Raw genomic sequence first — 20,830 nt, forward strand, 5'->3', positions numbered from 1 at the left:
TCTGAAGGAAAAACTATTGTTGGAACAGGTTGGTCAGAAATTTAACATAATTGGCAGAAACAGTTGTTTATGGCTCATCTATCGCCATTATCTCTCTTTACATCTCAATCCGAGTGGCCTTAGTTAGCTTGGTCTATTAGAAACCTCTGAAACTAGGAACGGGGCAGTGAACGCTCACAGCTGATGCCACTGTCAATACAAAGGATGGGTCAGACTACAGACATCAGAAGGGACAATTTGTGAGACGAGCATTTTTCTTTCACTGCAGACAGCCTTCAAGGTTGAAGGTACTGGGGATGGGGAATACCAGTAAGGCTGCAGCTACAAAGCAGCAACCTCTACTTATGTTTAGGATAGTAAATGCTCAACATTGAACTAGCTTTGCCACAAATATGCCTGGTTTTTTAAATCAGGCTTTATGTTCCTAAGGCACTCGGACTCCTCTTTTGGAACGTGACCCCAATAAGCTTGATGTTTGAGTTGGAAGGGTTAAGAGCAATGTTCCACAAGGGCATACCGCACTTGGTTGAAGGGAACAGATGCTCCTGACCTATGTTTATCAAAACTCTGGAGCAATCATGGCCACATCTTAGAGTTTTACGGATTTCTATGGCATTGGTTGTGCTCCCACGTCACCTTTTGGAAAGAGGTGAGCTGAGGACCCCCAAGCCCTCTGAAGGACAGTAAGATGGTGACATTTGGGGAGGGTGATATGCTGCTCCAACATGGGAGCTTCAGCAAGCCAGAGCTTTTTGCCTACTATTTGCCACAAAACAACAAATCCTTCCCTCCTTTCTCAGCCCAGCCTTAAAAAACCCCATTGTCTCACAGCCTGGTCTGAGGTCTAATTCCATTTTGGTCAAAAGGGAGGCACACAGAGCACACAGCAGCATACCTGATTTGAATTTCAGGCTAACATTTATAAGTAGCCTTTTGCCTCCATTTCCATTATTCCCTTCCAGAACTGGTTCTTCAGTCACCCATGATGAAAACTTGTTCCTCCTTGGAGTTCTCGGAATACCTTGATGAGTGAAGCTCACCTGTTAGAGCTGCCTGGATGCTGCAGATGATGACAAAAGTTCTCACTGATGTTTTCAGAGAGAAAAGGCAGGAAAGAGGGATGTTTTCTCACCAGAGCCTGTGCACAAAGGTGGGAGGCATGGAAGCCTTTTTCCTCAAGACCAGATAAAGCTGGCCCCTAGAGCATACCTGCAGTGATGCACAGCGAAGGCCGAGCATCCTCAGGGTCCCACCCTGGCACAGGCAGTGCCTGACTTACCGGATCTCTTTGGGACGCCCTGTAGCGAGGGCTCTGAGAAGGGGTGCTGCGAGGTAGCGCTGCGTGGCTGCACGAGGGAGAGTCTAACAGGGAGGGCAGGCACAGAAGAGCTCAAAGCAAAGGAGTGCAATTCACTGGGGCTCCAGCAGCGCACGGCAGCGGGGCCGTTACCAAGACTTGGTGGCACTTAGTCGTCACTATGTTTTGAGTATCTCGGCTGGGCAAGTAAGACCAGTTCTAACAATATCCAAAAGAAAGAACATGTTATCGCTCGTACAGCGTGTGGCATTACAGGGGAATAACCCATTACACAGAAAGATTTTAAACATCAATTACAGTATCTTTCATAACTTTATAATTTAACTGCCAACCCTCTCCCTTGAAATTAATCATGGATGTACATCATATAATCAAACAAGCTTTTTTAAAAAGTACATCTTAATATAAATAGTTTATTCAGTGCATGGTTGTGTATACAACAAATAATAAACAAGTCTTTTGTACGAGGCAGAAAGCTGCCTGTACAGAACTATGTCAGTTTTGGAGCACAGAATCCAACGATGATTAATGCACAAAATCTTACACATCATGCAACTCTATGCCGATATTCCAACTTTCTCCCATGCAACAGACATGATGACCTAAATGGAAACCTAACTACGTTTTTTAAACAATTGTTTCCAATAGCATGTATAAGTATATGTTGTTTAGGGGTAACCTGTCCTAACGCTTCCTCCTACACAATATTCACGTGCCCGTTACAGTGAAAGAAGGACTTTTACAAATAAGACGTTTCTTATAAAAAAATTAAGTCACCTTAATTCCACAGTTTCTGTCTTTAGAAAAGAAGCCACAACAATAGTTTAACATGACACACAAAATGGAATTAAGAGAAATCTACACTGGAGGACAACTTTATCCCTTTCTGTTAACTTCCATTTGGGATAACAAAACAACTCAATTCCTACAGACTGGGGTTAGCACAAGAACTTTACCAGAAACTACAAATCTATAAAAATTTATATTTCATTGTGTTTAAAACCACAAGAACACTGTTTGCTTGAGCCTGAGACACCAACTCTCAGTTCCAACCCTGAATTTTTAATTATTTTTAAAGACATAGCTTTAAAGACCCATTGGAGTTCAGAAATCAAAAAGTTGCACTATTCCAAATTAAAGGATACATTTTTTATCAAGCCTTAGATATAAAACGGTAAGCCAAGGAAACAACAGAGTTTACATTTTTGTTTTTTTGTTTGCCCCTATAAAACATACAAGCATTAAAATTTCCTTTGAAGAGCAAAAGTGGTCTTTTTCTGAGTTGGAAAGCAAATTCTTATCAGCAGTGAATGCTGTGAAATGTTTTTGTTTTGTATTCCACAAAGCATAGGAGAGAGAGAGAAAGAGAGAGAGAAAAAGAGAGAGAGAGAAAGAGCTGGACATTTCTTCTCCAAGATTTATTCCGCAGTTATGTTTGCTGGCTATCCAACTGCCTTGTGATATGCACAAGCATATTCTACATTATTGGGGTATATCCTTTGACAACCAGTAGATCTAATGGCTGATAAACAAGTGACCTATGCAAGTTCGGTGGCTTGTCCTGGGCAATTGAACATTTGGATGAAAGACTGCTAGTAAGAATTCAACTGCATCCAGAGGTAAGGTTCTGTTTAGAGAGCACTTGGCTTGCCTGAACCTGGCTACGTTGACTCATTTTGGCTCATGGATTTACCCCCATTTAGCACTCCTGAAACACTTCTGCTCTTTGTTGGGGTCCCACTTCCAGATCTTGAGAACTCTGTGAGATCGTGGAGAGAAGGCTCTTTGTACATGGCCACTGCAAAGCAAAAGAGAGGCAGCATGTCAGCACGCATTATGGGCGGCTCAGCCTGCTGGTGCAAAGTCCGGCTGTGAAACGCTGGGATTTTTCATTCAGCAATGTGCAATGTAAGGAGGGAACGGAAGAAACATGGCAAGGAGACCTCTTCCATTTTAAACACCCCCTAAGAACCTCTGAGGTCGTCTTCAAATGAATGACATTTTAGAGAAGGGAAAAACCACAGCTCCCTCCCTCTCCCAGTTAGGTCACCCACCTACCCACTACACTTACAAGAGAGACCTGAGATGACATAAATCATCATTTCCTTATTAATGGTGAAGTAGCACTGCTGACAGCTGTGATTTGACCTGTTACTTGTATACGTAGCCTAAGCAGGTAGGTGTGAAAATTGATGTTCAGCCTTCTGTTTCCTTTGTTTTCACACACATTAGAAGTAAGGAGCACCTCGACATTAGGTGCCAAACACCTAGTCCTAAATGTAGACTGACAGCATCCACCCAGGGCTATGCACCTTTGAAATACTCCCTCTGATTTAAAAATGACACTTCCTTAAAAAGCTACCTAAGAACATAACCCAGAAGTAGAAGGCTTCATTCCTCTTAAGGAAGGAGCATATGGAAGCTAGCTCTTCTGGAGAAAAGGAGCACCTCCACACATTGACTGAGATCTCCCTCTTTGCACTGACCAAACTGGGAGCCAAGTCTCACCACAGTCCCAATTCACATCCTTCAGTTAACTAGGATGACTGTAAATTCTGGCTTTTAATAGACATCACTATATATATGCCACATACATTATTACCTTTAACGTCATATGCTGATGCCAATATTAATTGCAGTTTAATAAGCATCATGCTTAAATAAGATAAGAGGCAAAAACAGGCAAACAAACACCCTGTAACATAAAGCACAGGCTGACAAGCTACACAGCAAGTTGCTGATGGCCTGTGAGCAGATGTTTGAGCCATTCCAGGCAGAGCCTTCATTACCTATAATGGAGACAGTATGGATTTCGGGCACAAAGAAACTAACACGTGTATTTGGTTAGATTAGAGAAATGCAGAGGTAATGTAGAGAAACCTATAAAAAGCAGCTCTGGTTAGGTTAGCAGCGTGTTACAGAACATTATACTCCTGTTATACAAGTAGCTGAAGCCTTCAAATATGTATGCACAGCAATTAAACATCTCTGACACACGATAATGTCAGTTCAGAGAGAGTGAGCAAACCCAAGCAATTACCTTTTAATGGTTTTGGAAGAAAGTGTGCTGCAGGTTTATTTTTCTTCACATGGTTTCCTTTCATTATTTCTCCTTCTTTGTTAAGACCCAAATACCAACCCCGGCCAGACTGTTGCTGTCTGTAGATCATTGAAGAATACGTCACATAGTAGTTTTCAAATACTGATTCTTTGAATTTGCATTCAGGTGTAAAATGTTCCTGTAAGACAGTAAGAGATTAATATGTGCAGTGCTGAATCTCACATCAGTTAACGAAAAAGTATCCAATATTCATTGCTTTCCCAACAGTATAGAGGACATACCTCTCATCCTCCACTATCCAATTATGAAACACAGGCCCTAAAAGTATTAACAAAAGAGTAACACAATTTGAAACCCACAAAATGGAGCTGTGAGCAGCTCGAAGTAGCATAATAAAACCTTTTCAAACAACGAGTAAAAAGTCTGAATGAGGAACTACTGATTGATGCAACTAACGGACATCAGGCAGACACAGCCCTGATGTCAGCCCCAACAGACCAGCCGTGGTCCAGCCCCACAGGAGAAGCGAGGCCACGTAATGCCTTTGTGCACTGACTGCTGGCCTTAACTGATTATGAGGAAAGTGCAATAAAAATTCCAAGCCGAGACACCATGAGTAAATGGTTGTCTCTTACTAACCCGGCAATATTAAGTTGGCTTGTAGCAGCTGCCTCTTTGGTCTGTCCTATGCTCTTTCTCTGCCCAGGGTATCGTCCACTGAAAGCCCAGCTGTCAGAGCCCCTGCAGACACCAGCCTCTGCTCTGGGACTGCACCACAGCTGACAGCCTGTAGGATCAAGCCTTAGTCCTCATGTTGAACTGCACTGCTGCTTTTGGGGAGATGGTACCGAGCTAATAGTTAAAATGCCATAAACCAAGAGAGCGCCTTTTTCTTCCTAGCAGTGGTGTGGCTGGCTTTCCCTGTGCAAGGGTCTTGACTGAATCAGTGCTTTTTGGCACTATTGCCCAGATTCACAAAAGGATACAGGCTTGAAACATGCGTCTTAGAGGGATCTAAGACCAAAACACCAGTCCTGACAGCACCACTCAGCTGCTTCAGGGTTTTTTAACATTACAAGTTCTGCCAACATCTCACCTATGGACCCCTAAAAGTCCATAAAATATGAAAAAGGAAGGGCTTGGTCTGGTGGAGTGAATGTTAATATCACAATCCTGCTTGTCGTTGCACCGTGCAGCAGCTGGCTGTTTGCTGGTCTTTCTTGTGAAGGCAGCCGGCTTCAGTGGAGCTGCCCCAGTGCCTGAAGTGTCCCACAGAAAGGAGGGAAAACTCTGCTTGCATAATGACTGCAATTTTACTTTTAAAAAATCAAAGGAAATTTAGTGTCTCAGGAACTTAATATGTTCTTATCTAGTTTCTCAAATATTCTTGTGTAAGAAAAAGACGGTATTTAAATAAAAAACCCCACTGCGCATTTTCTGCACATTTTTTGCTATTTTTTTCTTCTCAGTGGAGAAAGAAAAACGTTCCCATTCTCTGACTGGTGTTTGCTTCAACAAAGAATGTGAAGTAAGCAATTTTCTTCTTTTCTTCTTCAAGTTAATTGGCTGTTATTTAGTTAATTGGCAATCGGTTTCAATTGCTGTCAAATGGGGACAGTCACCGCAGTTTTGCAAGATTTCTAAATAAAAGCCTTCCATCACTGTTCCCTGCCCAGCACTAGCCACATTAACAAAGACCATTGCAAGTATATCGTCCAATTAGCAGCAAAATGGAAAACTACAGTGCTCCCACTGGAAGATTATGGTTTATGTACAGTAATTTGGAGCTGTTTTGGGTACAAAAGGTCTGCTCGTACACAGCGGCAGAGGGTCAGCCTGCAAACAGAACCACCACATTTACTCTGCCTCTCTTAGGAAGCAAGTTAACCTCGGTATGAGCAGCAGGAGCCAACAGGGTCCCGTGGAACAGAGGGACAGAAACAGCAGGGAGACAGAAAGACAGACACTAAAAACCTCATTCGTCCTTGATTTTTCCCTTGGCTGTGAGGCTTCTGATAACAAGCTGTGGTGGAAGCACTGTGCTGCTGTAAGCGAGTTTGCAGTTGAGCCCACCGGCCTGATGGTGCACACCAGCCTGACAGCACCCCCCCCCATCAGCGTCACAGACAGTAACCCCCTCCCTGGAGCATCCTGCAATTCAGCAACAACCACCACGGCAGATATTTCTCACAACAAACAGTGGGGCATGGAAACAAAGACACCTCTATAATGCGGTCAGTTACCATGACAAGTTCCCTCCCAAATTTTCTGGCCCTAAAGCAGACCACCCCATTCACCTGAGTGGCTTGGCACAGAATCGTACCCCTTCGCCTTGACTGACATCTGCTTAATTCCTCGGCTACGGCTGCCGCTTCAGAAATATGTGGCACAGTGGGAAAGGCATCCTCCTTGTCAAATAAAAGTAGATCTCACATGAGCTGTTTGCAGAAGCTGAAGTGCTCTGCTTGCTCCTGAACACTAAGCAGCTGCTTACCTTTTGCAAGAGTTTCTTCCCACCCATCCACTTGCCTTTAAATTAATCCAACATGTGTCTTTCCTACTCATTAAAAAACAGAGCCAGGGAGAAGAGCTGCAGAGGGAAGCTCTGAACGAGGAATGCTAGCAAATGTACTCCTGATTTGGGAGCATTACAATTAAAAAGTATTTTTCTGAGCTTGGCAAGTGTATGTGCCAACCCAACTGGGTACGGACAGGGCTTCTATCAGCATATCAGTTCAAAATACAGCGCAGAGCAGCCGGTGCAAACTGGCCATTATGTTGTCTTTGCTGGTAAATTCTTTAATAATGTACCGAGGAAGGGTATGTTAAAGTTGGGAGAGGGCTGAGTGCCCCAATTAAAACTGATCTGTTCCAGCTCATACAGTCAAAGCTATTAATATTTATAAATATAAGTAAGTGTTGAATTGTAAAGCCAGTTTTCTTCCTGTCTCTCAGCTACCCTCTTTGTCCATCTTTGCAGTGAAAATAATTCAAATGAGTTCCGAGAAGTCCAATGTTATGAATATATTGTTACACAAAAAAGATGAAAAATAGGTATTTGTGTGAAACAGTATTTCAATCTCCGCTTGCCTCAGAAGTCAGGGATGATGGCACCTACATGACAGTGAACTGCACTCACCCAAGCCCCTCACACATGCACCCTAACAATGAATGAATGAAAGAATGAATGAATGAATAAATAAAAGTTAAAAGAAAGTGCTGGATTCCCTCTAGTCATGACTCAGCCATGCTTAAGTAAGCAAGAAGATGAACTGTCAGGAGCTGCTTCTTGGTTTTGAGCTGATCAGCTGAACTACTGAAATGTTCCTTCGTGAATAGATCAGCAGCTGCATTAAATATGTGAAAAATAATTTAAAAAGTATAATTTGTTGTACGATTATATGGTAAAAAGGTCTCGTAGCATACGCTTAGAATGACTCTATTTCCAGGCAGCTGAATAGATTAAATCTAAAATAATCTAGACTCTTCCACAGAAATACCATATTACAGGTATGCCAAAGCTGAAAGCTAAAATACTGTAAAAGTGAAGCTGGAATTCTTCCTGCTTCAATTGTGCAACAGCTGTGTTTCATGCCAAAGATCATCATGATCACCACATTCACCTACCTTGCAGGACTGAATATTAATTATTCTGGGCCCCAAGTGACTGTGATGCAGGAATTCAGACTCCCCATGGACAGAAAATGGGAAATCTGCTTTTAAGAAAGGTATTAGTGTCTTAAATTTCTGGCATATTATAGAAGCCTCTTCTTAGGATGGCTGTAGGCACAGTGCACATTAGGAGGGCAAAGATGTTTGCTATTTATTGCATATTGTATTTGCATCGTGGAAACCATCAGCAAGAGACATTGCCAAATACTTTACAGAATAGTAAGTTTAAGTCATTAGGTCAATACTGAGTTTGTTAAATGTCTGTATAGCACCATAGGTTGAAGATGCTGCAGCTACCCTACAGCAGCTGATGAGAACAATCAGGAATTTAACTTGGATGGATTTAGTGCTAGGAGTATGAATAAACAACAACAACAAAAAAGAAAAATTAACTTTGAGAACTATTGGGGAAAAGTATTGGGTACTTGTGAAACTTGCAAAATGTTGATACTTATTGAGCATATAATTATGTTCCATGTGATCAATGACTATGTCTGCATATGGGATTTATTCTTTATTTTCTCTACTTAATGAAAATTGGATTTTTTTCCCCTCCATATCCTGATTTCTTTCAGGACTATAACATAGCCCAGGATTCCATTCTATAGTCATGAATTTTTGAAGGAGCCTCTTTAGAGCTCCAGAGTAGTGATTTTCTGCACCACTGAGCCTGCCTTTTTTTATTAAGAGAGATTGATTTTCTCCATCTCGGCATGTGAAGTTCCAGGGTGTATCCTCTGGATCATCACCCTGTAACGTGCAGTGATATCAACAGCACAAGATGGGAATACCTCAAGTCTAACATTATCAGAAATAACAGCTTTTAGATCACCAGTGTGAGAAGACTCTCTGAAGAAACCGGTATTTTGGGAAGCCACCAAAACCTGTTTGCTATAGCAATGGAAACTTACAGTTACCTTGAAGCAATTTATGTTCTGGATCAGATGTATTACAGTTCCCACAGATAGGTTCCAATCCCACGATATTGTCCATTTTGCTTAAATTTACCTATTTTGAGGAATCCTAGAGACGTCAGTGGGAGCAACTCACAGTACATGAATATGTACAGGTCTTGGTAGGACGGTAATCTGGAAGACTGACCATGTAATCATGATTCTATACAACAGTCGTCAGTCACAGCAAAAGACATGCTTGTCAAAATGCTGTGTGGGCTTTTGAAGACAGATGCTGCATCAACGCAGCGAGAAGCTTCATTTCTGGCTATGCCTCTTCCAGGTGAGCTCTCGCAAAGACATCATAGGTAGCCCAAAGCCCTCAGAAGGTGCTATAAAGCTGAACTAACTGCTGCTAGAACAAAACCCCTACTGCTGAACCCAAATTTTGGAAGGCTGCAATTCCTGAAGGCATGTGTACCATCCACGTGACCATGCAAAGAAGAAAATTAAGTGAAAAATTATATAGAAGTGGTATGCTGAATTTTTTCAGCAGGAAATCTACTTACTGGCAGGAGTGATAGGAAGGCACAATTTTCCTGGAAGGTGATCCCAAACAGCTCCATAGCATGCAATTGGCTGGGATAATGCAACAAGCAGGGATTTATCAGGTGAAACACAAACTGTCAGTGGTGGGCAAATTTATTTAGGACTGAGCTTCCAGAAAGGGTAAAATGGAGCCCAAGGAAGCAGCTGGTTATCCAGCATCTCCAGAGTAAGATTTCAGGTTGTCACTAGGTATTCTCTGAATCTATGAGAAAATCATTGAAAAGATCCTGTAATTATTCCCTTGACACCCTTCCTTTGCATAGCAAATCAAACGCACAAACTCAGGGAAAAAATGCGCACAGTGAACTGAAGCAGAAAACATATTAATTACAAATACAGAGATTTAGAGCTTTAAGTTCTGTTCATTACTCTTTTTCTAGCCTTACGAGTGACTCAGTTGTGAAAATGTGTCCAGGTCGTCTTTGCCCAGATTTTTAAGTGGTGTTTAGGCACATCAATAAATACCTATTTAAAGCGTGGTGCGTCACCTCTCAGCGTGCTCTGCCCATGGAGTGGACGCGCTGTGTGACGACCCCAGGGAAAAAGACTCACTAACTGTAAACAGTGCTGAAATTTAATTGAGATAGGAACTATGCATGATCATATTATTGTTCCCCTGCCTTTTGGTGATGCTTCACTTCTACAACTGTGTTGATTAACCAAAGTGCTCCTTAACTGGGACAAGAGACCTAACATGATACAGACAGAAAGAAGATGCTCTGCAGTAGAGGAAATTAAACCTGTTAAAGAAAGACTGTAATGTGCTTTAAAAGTTCTGCAAGATGCCCAGGAGAACACCTCACTGGTGTCAAACACAGGTCCCTTTCCTAATCAGACTCACAACGTTAGGAGATGCAACTTATTTGGTATGAATAAGAAAGACAGAAGATCCACTTTGCCCCCAAATGCTTCTCTTCTGCACCAATGCTTCTGCATCATGTGCACCTCTGATGATCCTGGAAGCATGGTACAGGGAAACCTCTGCAATTACAAGAATGATCAAGTCCTCTATAAATATTTTAATACTTTCTAATGCTTGCACCTAGCCTTTTTTACTTTATGTGGCTTTAGGGCACTACACTTGGCAGTCCTAGTTTAAAATCAGTGAAATTCTAACAAGATAAAAGGAAGAAACTAGGCTTTCAACATTGCCCATCTTGTGAAACTTAGGAAGGTTCATTAAGCAGTAAGTGCCTGTCAGGTTGCCTGAGGGCTCTAAACCAGACTAACAGAGATCAACATATGTAATACAATCCTAGTATTACCTATAAGCCATTTTAAAAATCATATTTATTTTTTATTGTTTCACACATACATAAGTCTTGTTACTGCTTCAAAATCTGTAGAGGAAAGCCTATATGTTAATCTGTAATTAAGCCTCTTTGGAGAGAGGTCTTCTCTACTAGTGTAAGCATGGGTTTAGGGTTTTGAAAAAGAAAGATTAGAACAACTTTCTCAACATCTAGCCAAAGGTTGTATTGCATGATAAAGCCCTAAGATGCATGGACTGCACTCCCAGATTTGGTCAAGGACTGGTTAACACCACTATAGGCTCTGGCTAACATAATCTCCAGTTGAAAAATAGGAGATGGAAGTATCCTGCATGTTTTCCCTGTACTTCCACAGTCTGCCAAATATTCTCCTCTAGGTATGTGCCACTGATCTTTGGGTGGTGAGCTTGCAGACGTTGGATCTGATCTGCTACAGCTTCTCATGATCCTCCCTCCCACATGACCGAGTTGAGCAGAGGAACTAAACCTCCCTGGCTGAGCCAAGCACCAAGAGCTACCCTCTGAGCAGGTCAACTGAAAAGCAGGAGCTGCCTCGATACGTAACCTGCACGGACGTTACAGGAAGCAGGCATGTTGGAAAAGACGTGCTCCCTGAATGCATGCTGGGAGAGATCCTGCCTGCTCAGCCTGGATGAGAAACGGAGCCCTCTTCGATCACTGAGGGCAGCTGGAGCCATAAATATCTATACCTAGTGCATAGGTAGCCGTGCATAGTGTATGAATACCCAGAGCCCGGCGGTTCATTTCAGCAGCCTTGGGATCATGCCAACCGGTGAATCCTGCTCCCGTTCAAAGCTACAAGACAACTCCCTTTTCCTCTCAGTAGGCTCATGATTTTCCCCAGAGCAGCCAAACATTTTCATGATTTTCCTAAGCTCATTATCTCTGTTCCCTGTGATAGTGGCTTCCACAGGTGAAGCCAGTGCTGCACAAAACATATTTCAAATGTGTCCGTTGCTTTTTATTGTAAGTAAATTTCTTGTCTTATTTTTTTACAGCTTTCTTCTCTCAGCTTTTAATTTTGGAAAACAGCACATAAAAGTACCCAGCGTGCCCCTTCTGTGCCGCTTACTACCCCACATCTCTCCATCACGTCTCTGCTTACTCATCTCTTGTCTTAACGAAGCGGACCTAATCTTTTTAAATCTCTCCTCATATGAAAGGTTCTCCATGCCTCTAATCATTTTCATTACCCTTCACTGAATCCTTTCAATTCTTTCTTCCCTATCATTTCCAGAACTGAAACACAACATTTAGAAAGACGCTGTACCATTGAGTTGCGTAACAGAGGTAAGATATTTTCAGTCATTTGTGTTATGACAAAGTAAAATGGTCTTTGCTGCTCAGCCTCACTATTGTGCGTTCATACAAAAGTTCTCTATCTTTTAAGTTGTGTCTCTGATAAATACAGTCCAATTTTATGGTATTTCTGACCCTCTGATCAGTCAGCGTACCCAAGCTAAAATATTAAAGGAAGGGAGAAGGACGCAAAAGGCAGATAGTACTGCTTTCTTCCCCAGAACTAGAGCAGAGAGCCCCAAAGATGCTAAGCAACCTATTTTATAACATACCCATTATTACACAGATAACCTGCTAGCCATTGCAATCAGATTTCTAGCAGTTATAATTGACATCAAATCCTGGTATTGTCAAATCTCTCTGACACAGCTGTTGTGCAGAATGTCCTCAGCTTAAGTATGTCACACATAACTTTTTTAAAAAAAATATATCTAAATTGAAAAACTCCTTTTCAAAGTATTGGGGACCATATTCTGCTTTCAGTTACAGACAGCCCTGCATCCCACTGATTCTGATGGCCAAGCCCTGAGCCCACGGCCACTGAATGTGGCCAGTGGTGTGAGATGCTGAAGGACCAAGAGGAGCCTCAGCCTTAGGATGCAACAGCCTTGCTTTGAGTGTACTAGCAGTTTGTTCCTCTGAGCTGCTAATTGCCTTCCAGCTCTCCCTTTGGCTTTGTACGCCACCACCTCAGTGGGACACAGGGACAGAGAACCCATGCACAGCCTGGTATCTTCCACCGAGCAGCAACAAGCTGCAGCAGGAACGCACTGAGGAAATGTCACTACAACAGGCAAACAAGCGTGGCATGAAGAGACGTGGCTTTGCCACAGCCTGGCCACTGCGAGGGGGAGTTGTCTGCCAGCCAGCAACAGCAACGGAGTATGAAAACACAACCCTGTTCCAGTAGCCCCTCTCCACAATTACTCTTGTATTCGTCTACATGATCGCTGCCACTGGGGAAAGCCACACTGCTGGGCTGGGGCTGCAGAGTACAGGGCGGCAGCTGTGGGTTAATTCGCTCCTGGAACAAGATTACTCGGCCAGCTTTGTTAAAACACCTCCTGGGAGCCAAGGGCAAGAAAGGCAGCACAACCTTTCTGCTGCCACATTGACTGCCTTGGCTGGACCAACCCGAGACGCTGCTTGTGGTTACGTGGGGCGAGGGGCTGCAGGTAACCTGGGATGGGGTTCAGCAGCAGCCACACTGGGGCACCCCGGCCTCACCAGAGACAACGGGCAGCGATGCTGCTGCATCACCAAACACTGCCCTGACACTTCTGTGGACGCGGCTCTCCCGGCACTGGGGAGCTCCCCAGACAGGCTCTGCAGAAGTAGCAGGGCTAATTAGAAGTGTGGGATTTAGCGCTGTATCCTAGATACAAGACATCGGCCCTGGGGTGAGGACATGGAAGAGATCTTCAGACTGTCACCCATGAATTAATGCAGTTTATCTTAAAGTGCTGAAAAACAGTAATCTAATCAGTGTTTGCAGCAAGCTCTAAATCTGTCTGTTTAATTACAAGCAGGGACACGACCCTTTTAGCAGCAGATGCTCCTAAAATTTTACGGAAAAAAGGAAAGCATGCAAAGGTTTCTCTCTCTGTGGGGAAGGGCAGCTGAATGAACAACGGTCAGAACAAGTGCTACAGTCCTTCCCATGGGAATAGGTGATAACAGGGAATGCCGTTTCTGTGGTAACCTGCAACCTGGCTAAAAGCCTGTCTGTACAACTGCTGTGAGTTACAACGGGTAAATCGATGAGGAAGTGATCTCCTTGTCCTTCGCTGCTTTGGTGAGGTGCCGTCCTATGTTTCTGAGGGCAAACTTGTGGAGGCAGTGCACTTCACCCAAACGCTGAGCAGGAGCTCTCCCACACACAGCCTCAGCTCAGCCTGGACCTCCGCAAACTACCACCAGCCGCCTCGCTGACACCAAAGAAGAAAGACGGGGTCCACCCCAGAGGAATTGCTTAGATGCTGCTGAACGAGCTCTTTTTCTGCACACTAGAAATTGCCTCTGCTCACTGACTGCGAGAAGCTGCGAGTAGAAGATAAATAACAGCACGAGCTGCCGGAGAAGAAATAATGCCACATTACATCAAACAGGTCCTTGCTTTGCTGTCAGCTTAGAGTCTATTCCACACGAAAGGACAGCCCTGCCATTTGGCCTGTATGCTTTATTAATGTGGATGCATATTTACGGCGCTATGGATTAGCCGATAGTTTGGCATTCAGTACTGTCCTTCTGCGCTGGAGTTCTCAGCAAAGACATTTCCCTGTCTGCTGTGACTCCTTGTGTGCACTTAGCAGTGCTCTCAGGCGGCTGCTGTTCTCTCCCCAGAGCATCCCCTTGCACTGCCTGGGCTGGAAGTGCTGCTGTGCGGGTGCCTCACCTATACCGATACTACCCAACACTACCAAACGTGCTTTGGGAGCCTGCTGTAGAGCTCTCTAAAGTACTAAATGCAGTATAGCCTTTGGACTGGCACTATACGCTACAAATAATATTAATACCCAAGTAATACGCCTATTAATTAAGTTTTTATTCTGCAAAGCAAGCATACAATACAACTACACTGCAAGCTTAACTTTTGACATGGGTAATGTCAGTGTTGGGAGAGTTAATCAGATCTTTAAATAAAAGCAGTGACTCTTTCAGGACCTGACCCAAAACGTATTATGACCAAGGGGAATACAACCCATGATTTCACTACGTTTTGGTTAGCTTTCTAACGTGCAGGTGGTCTGCAAAGAAACATACAAGTCTTGCTTTAAGAAATCAAGGCTATGCGGTAATTGTCACTATTAGTTCAGGTTACTTGCTTACTATGAAGTGTAAATAAAAAAGACTGCGCTTGTAATAATGGGAATGTTACAGGTTCAAGGAGCTGGTTAGCTCCATCCTTACCAAACCGGCATCTCTGATGACCAAATGGTAATGAGACCTTTTCAAATAAGCTCGATTTACTGCAATCCATTTATTCATGAATGCCATGGGTGGGTATTTTTCAAACCTCGGTAGTTTGACAGTGCCAGGGCATTACTGGCAGCCAGGCTCTGCTTCTTGATATAGAGCGGCGATGCTCTTTGGAATTCCTCCACTCTCATGGCTCCCTAAATTATGCTATTGAACATATGCTGCTAAGAGGATCTCAGAGGGATGTTTGTATTAGATGGCAGGCTAATTGTGGGATTTGAGAGATTTCAGATGGCAAAAACTTCTAAGAACAAGATAATAAAGGATTATACAAGGAAGATGAGATCTAAGAGTGACCCTTCATTTGAGAGCTGATGCTGACTGGCAGAAAACATTTCTTTCAGCAAGTAAAGAACCCACCTAAGGAGGGGCCCTTATGCAGAAAACAGGATAGATTTCTCTCTGTAAATGACATGTAGGCATTTCTTATATGCAACACCTTGAGGGTCAAATTAATGGAAAATCAAGTTTGGGGAAGTTTTCCAGCACCTTGCACGTGAAAAAAAACCTGCAGCAGAGCCGAGCTCAACCTCCCCTCCAACAGCACAGGTAACAGGAGCACATGCCTGCCTGCGTGCAATTCAGGGAAGTCATGCACTAGCATTTCAAACACTGCATTGCTCTAACAAGCAAGTTGGCACCACGTAGCTTGCGAAATGGGAAGCTTCATGTTACAGCCAGCACTGGAACTGCAGTGCAGTGTCCGGCAAAGCCTGCGTACACCCCCAGGACCACAGCTCAGACAGATGAGGAGGGAAGCAAACAGCCACTTTCACGTCTCATGAGCTCCTCAGAAACCAGCCCTGGCAGAGTCACAGGGAAACCTCACCAACACATCAGACAAGCCCATGAAGCTGCCTCCAAAATACAGTGTCTTGGCGTTTTGTAGTTGTTACTTCTAAATAGGTGCCCCCAGGAAGCCACATAATGCAGAAAGAAACAGACATTTCTAACACCTCACTTCATGACATGGCTATGCCATTAACATCTAAAGACTGGCCTGAATACTGTATGTCCTCCCGACAGTCCTCTAACAACGGTCCTAATGATGTTAAAAACACATGCTTTCTTTTTCAGTGCCTTACGGGAAGTTTTCCTCTGAAACAAATACACAGTTGAATAGGAGGCCCTGTCCTTCCAAGAGACAGCCTGAGCACAAAGATAAGCTTAATAAAGCTCTGCTTTCTTTCCCACACAGTGATATGGACTTTGCAAGGCTCTGTCAATTTACGACTCCCTGTGTTACAGATTAGTCTGGAGCCAGACTTTGGGGAGACACCGTGTTGCTATTGCCTAAGCAGCAGAGGAGAAACGGGTCCCTGGTAAAAGACTTGCAAAGCTAATTTAAACTTGGAACACACCCAGATGTCTCTGGGAGCTGCAATTTAAAAGCCTAACCTGTGATAGCCTGGACTGCAATCACCGACTTCTGGGAACGGTGTGGAACAGTTGTTCCACGAGCCAAACACTGCAGATCTCTTGTGTTACAGCATTTTGACAGGGGAGCAGTGGCCAGTCTGAGTTCTTTCACAGAGAAAAAAAAGTAGTAAACCACTAAATTCAAACATATGTATGACTGCTTCCTGGCTTACACATCTGCACCAGCAGGTCTCTCAGAATTCCTAAGAAAATGAGTCAAGGAACACTTACCATCCCAATCTCAGTCTCAATTTCTCTGACAGAGTTACCTGTTGAACAGACACGGAGCTCCCTGAAAGGATTTAGAAGGGTAACTTGGTGTCAACACTTTGATTTCAAAACCAAACCTTGAATCTCTGCTACAGAAAGTCCTTTTAGGCACAGTTAAACCAAAGAACTCCTGGCACTAGATTAAGAGATGCCGTGAGCTGTATTGTGCAGAGGAATCGGAAAGGGAAGTCCAAGACTTCGTTTGAAAACTACCATTGCATTTTTCCTTGAGAATCTAAACTGCCTTGGATCAGCTCTGCTGCTAAACTCTGGTTATCTGTTTCTGAGTCAGCAAAGAACAGCTGGCTGCAGCCAGCCAGGCAGAGAGGTAAATCCCCCTGCGATCAAAGTACAGAGGTAAGCTTGTCCATCAGAAAAGGTGATCATCTTTCAACTTACCCGCTGGTTGTTCTACCATTTCACTGTCCAGGGTTACCTGTTGTTAGCATAAGGTAACAAGCAGCAAAAAAGGCTGACAGAAGGCGGCACAGCAGAATCAAGATTCACTTGCCTACTTAAGTCTGCACAAGGATCATGGACTGGCAAGGTCAGAAATGCAGATTTCCTGCAGATAAGCAAGACTCCTTGGGCATCTTTGGGCTTTGAGGCTGAGCCTGTGGAGACCAGATGGGGTACCACTGAAGTAAAGTAAGAGTACCAATGAATTAAATGGGATTCCTCTATCTAAATATCCCTGAGGATCTGAGTCCAAATCTGGACCGGTGTGTGCAAGCTCAAGCTTTGATTCATCTCATCTACCTTCAGGCACTCAAAAGAAACACCAGTTAGGAGCTGGGTCAGTCTGGGATTTTCTTGTCCTCAGTGAGCATAGTTGGGATAAATTACTCCCAGAGAGGATAAGGGAGGATACCTCTGTCGTGTTTGACTCCTTCACCCCAGCCCCAGCCCTGATAAAGCCTCTGTAAATGCTAAAGCCTTTACGTGGTCCTTTCTGAGCGCCGGCAGAGCAAGGCTTGCACCACCAGTGCTCGGCCGGGGCTGGTGTCCTGCAGGTGGGGAGCAACAAGCAGGGGAACCACAGGGAGGTGAGGGCAGGGGTGGGAGGGATGGGAACAGCCAGAGATAAGACCAAGGTGGGAACAGAGGGAGAGGAAGAGGGTTGGGAGGCATGGTGGGCAAAGCAAACGGGGGGCTGGGCTTTTCCTACCAAACTACAAACTTTGCTGCAGAGGTGCTGGCCCTGTTCCACCTCCGGTGTTACTGTAGGGGGTGAGGCCAGTCTGTGAGCTCTGCTGGTGACCTTGGTGTGACTGGCCCAGCCCAGTATGCCATGGCTCAGCAGAGCAACGGAGACTGTCCCCAGGTGGCCCCAGGCTGCTGTCCCCCATCACAACAGGAGATGGGTTAAGTGAGCTTTAATACTGAGTATTCTATAGAACAGGATTTCAGTTCTGCTCTTGTCTAAGCCAGGGAAAGTCTGCCCCAGATCAGCCTTGGCATCAGCAGTCTGACTGCTGAAATGGAAAGAAATTACCTTGGGTACATTCGAGATACAGTTTTTTGCTTTGCAATATTTACAGGGATTTCTTTCCCCTTCACTGGAACAGCCCCCAGACCTTAACAGTCTTATTTTGGCAAAGCTCCCATTGAAATGAATCACGACTCTGCCTGAGTTAGTGCTCCAGGCCTGAGCTCTAAATTATTAAAAGCGAATCATATGTAAGAATTTATGTCAATTTTCAAAACAGTTCAGCAAAGGTAGACAAAAATCCTTCTTTGAAACTAGTAGAAGGTATGTGGCTGAACTCCCAGTCTGCTTTGAAATCTCAGCCCTAGCTTTTTAGTGAAACACAGTGCCTTTTAAACCTCATATTTTAATCATCATACTTCTGTACAACGCAGAACTCTTGCCTTGTTTCTTTGGTTCAAATACAACCTCCACCATTACAAGCTTTACAGTGTAAGTGAGCCTCTTGTAGCACAAGCTGACACTCTCCTTGTGGGGAAGCTGTAGGCTCATTCCTTTTCTCCCTCTTGCAAAATAATCTACTGTCTGAAGAGGCAAATGTACCTTCCCAGAGTGACCTGTCGATATTCCTTCTTGTTCTTACATGGCACCTTCAGGGGAGTCAGTCTGAACATCAAATATTGCTTTAGACGCTGCGTTTGCATTTGTGAAATCAGCCATAGGTACAGCAGCATCTGTAGCTCAGCGGGTGATTAAGTCTTCCCTGGATTTGGAGGTTTAGTCTGCGCCACCTGCACAGCCAGGTGAGCTGGTGCTTCGCTAAACTGGAAGCAACGTGCATCAGACTGGGGCTGGCAGAGCTGCAGGTGCCCAGACTGATAGGGACCGATTGCTGGGGTATGTGACTTGCAGGAAACCTTCCAGAGTGACAACCCCAGGCCCTTGATCCCAGCTTCAGCCCTTGGCCACATCTACAGGTGCCCAGAGGGACCAGCAACTTGGTTTACTTAATTCACCAACACCACATGAAAATTATCGTCTTACCAGGGATTCCTAGACTTCCATTACAATGGAATTTTTTAATATTTATTTCTAACTGGCTTTGCCTAGGATGTCTGAGTGCAGATTAAGTAAGTATACAAAGTAATTATTTTCTTTCTGTAGGATACAAAAGTTTGGCTGCTGATCTCTTGTCTTTTTAAGCTCAGGTTGGTGAAATTCAGCTCTCTGCTTCAGTGCATCCCACCAGTGGAAATTTGTTATTGAAAGGTGGCGTCTGTCAGAGCTGAAAACACAGACACACAAGCACAGAATACAAACTGTAAAATGATGTGGAAGAAATAGCTTAATTTCTTCCCCTAGATTTTGTAAAGCCATTACCTGTTTTTGAATGACATTTCCAATTCTACACTGGGAACTGCTAAAGCATTTACATAAGAATGCAAAAATGCACACATTATCACTGCAGGAAGCACTTAAAATTTAAGATAATTATATAGTATGGAAACGATTTCAAAGGACTCAAACAAAATAACAACTAATTCTAGAGAGTCAACCTTTAAGATGATTATTACTCTGCACTACTGCTGATCTCTCACTAAAAAATCCTTCTCTTTACAATTATATGCACATTATAAATTCCTACTTTGCTCTTCCACCATCAAGCTCCTACAGCTGCCACTGACAAATTTGCATTCTGTGAGAGCTTAACTAGACAGCCAAAATATTCACACTGTGAACGGAGGTAAAACACACCGTTGCCGTGCCCAGATACAACCCTCCCTTCATCCTTGCCTTACGACGGGTCCTCTGCTGTGGGTTTCTGCATTACCGGTTTTAAAGCCGCTCAGGCTGAACCTGGGGAAGGAGCCTACGGCAGGGGGATAACAGCAAGTCCCGTGTGAGAGGAGAGTGCTGCCAACGGTCCTGCAGACCCGCAGAATTGCAGCTAGATGCTGGTAGAGAGTTTGCGGCAGAGACGCAGGGATGATTCCTCTGAGGGGCTTGGTATTTCTCTGCTGTGTAACGAACAACAGAATAAAGCATCCAGCAACAGTTATACATCAAACCTGCAGCCCAGCGTTTCAGGGGAGAAACCCTCCTTGTCACTCATCGGTGCTGCTGGGTATGCAGTGAGAGAAGCAGCCAGTAACCAGGGATGCTTCTTCTTGACTGTGCAAACTAATAGAAAGCAGTAAAGATCTATTTGGTCAGTGGGTTTCCAGACAAAAAATCGCATTTGAACTGAGGAAACCTGGCATGGGAAGGAAGAAGCGCACTTGTGTGGATGAAACCCTCCTGCCCCACCAGCCTCTCTCCACCTTCTGCTTCCACTCCCCACTGTCGTTCTCATTCCTGCCTCCTGCCCCACTGCTGCTGCTCTCCTCTCTTATCTTTTCCCCAAGTGTCCTAGGGGGGGGGGGGGGGGGAAGTAAAAAAAAAAAAGAAGTAAAAAATCCCACCTAGTTCTTTTGCTCAAGGCAAACTCCATTGGGGAAACACTTATCTGCCAAACCCTAATATGTTTTTCTTGGATATCTGCAAAGAGATTTACAGAAGCTCGTGCCAAAGTCAAACAGTAGCCCTTTA

At 44.0% G+C, this 20,830-nt stretch overlaps 1 protein-coding gene across 4 annotated transcripts in view; it reads right to left on the bottom strand.

The window, feature by feature from the left end:
- Positions 1 to 2,535: 2,535 nt before the first annotated feature.
- The window catches only part of FGF13 (fibroblast growth factor 13), a 259,537-nt gene continuing 241,242 nt past the window's right edge, over positions 2,536 to 20,830 (bottom strand). For all 4 annotated transcript variants that reach the window (XM_055727741.1, XM_055727742.1, XM_027800895.2 and 1 more), the window contains 2 exons: positions 4,359 to 4,557; positions 2,536 to 3,116 (listed from right to left, as the gene is read on the bottom strand). In XM_055727741.1, the coding sequence (XP_055583716.1) occupies positions 2,980 to 3,116; positions 4,359 to 4,557 (336 nt within the window). In that variant the 3' untranslated portion in view covers positions 2,536 to 2,979. The remainder of the gene's footprint in view (positions 3,117 to 4,358; positions 4,558 to 20,830) is intronic.

Source organism: Falco cherrug, chromosome 15 (genome assembly GCF_023634085.1).
Source record: "Falco cherrug isolate bFalChe1 chromosome 15, bFalChe1.pri, whole genome shotgun sequence".
In the NCBI taxonomy this organism is placed as follows: domain Eukaryota; kingdom Metazoa; phylum Chordata; class Aves; order Falconiformes; family Falconidae; genus Falco; species Falco cherrug.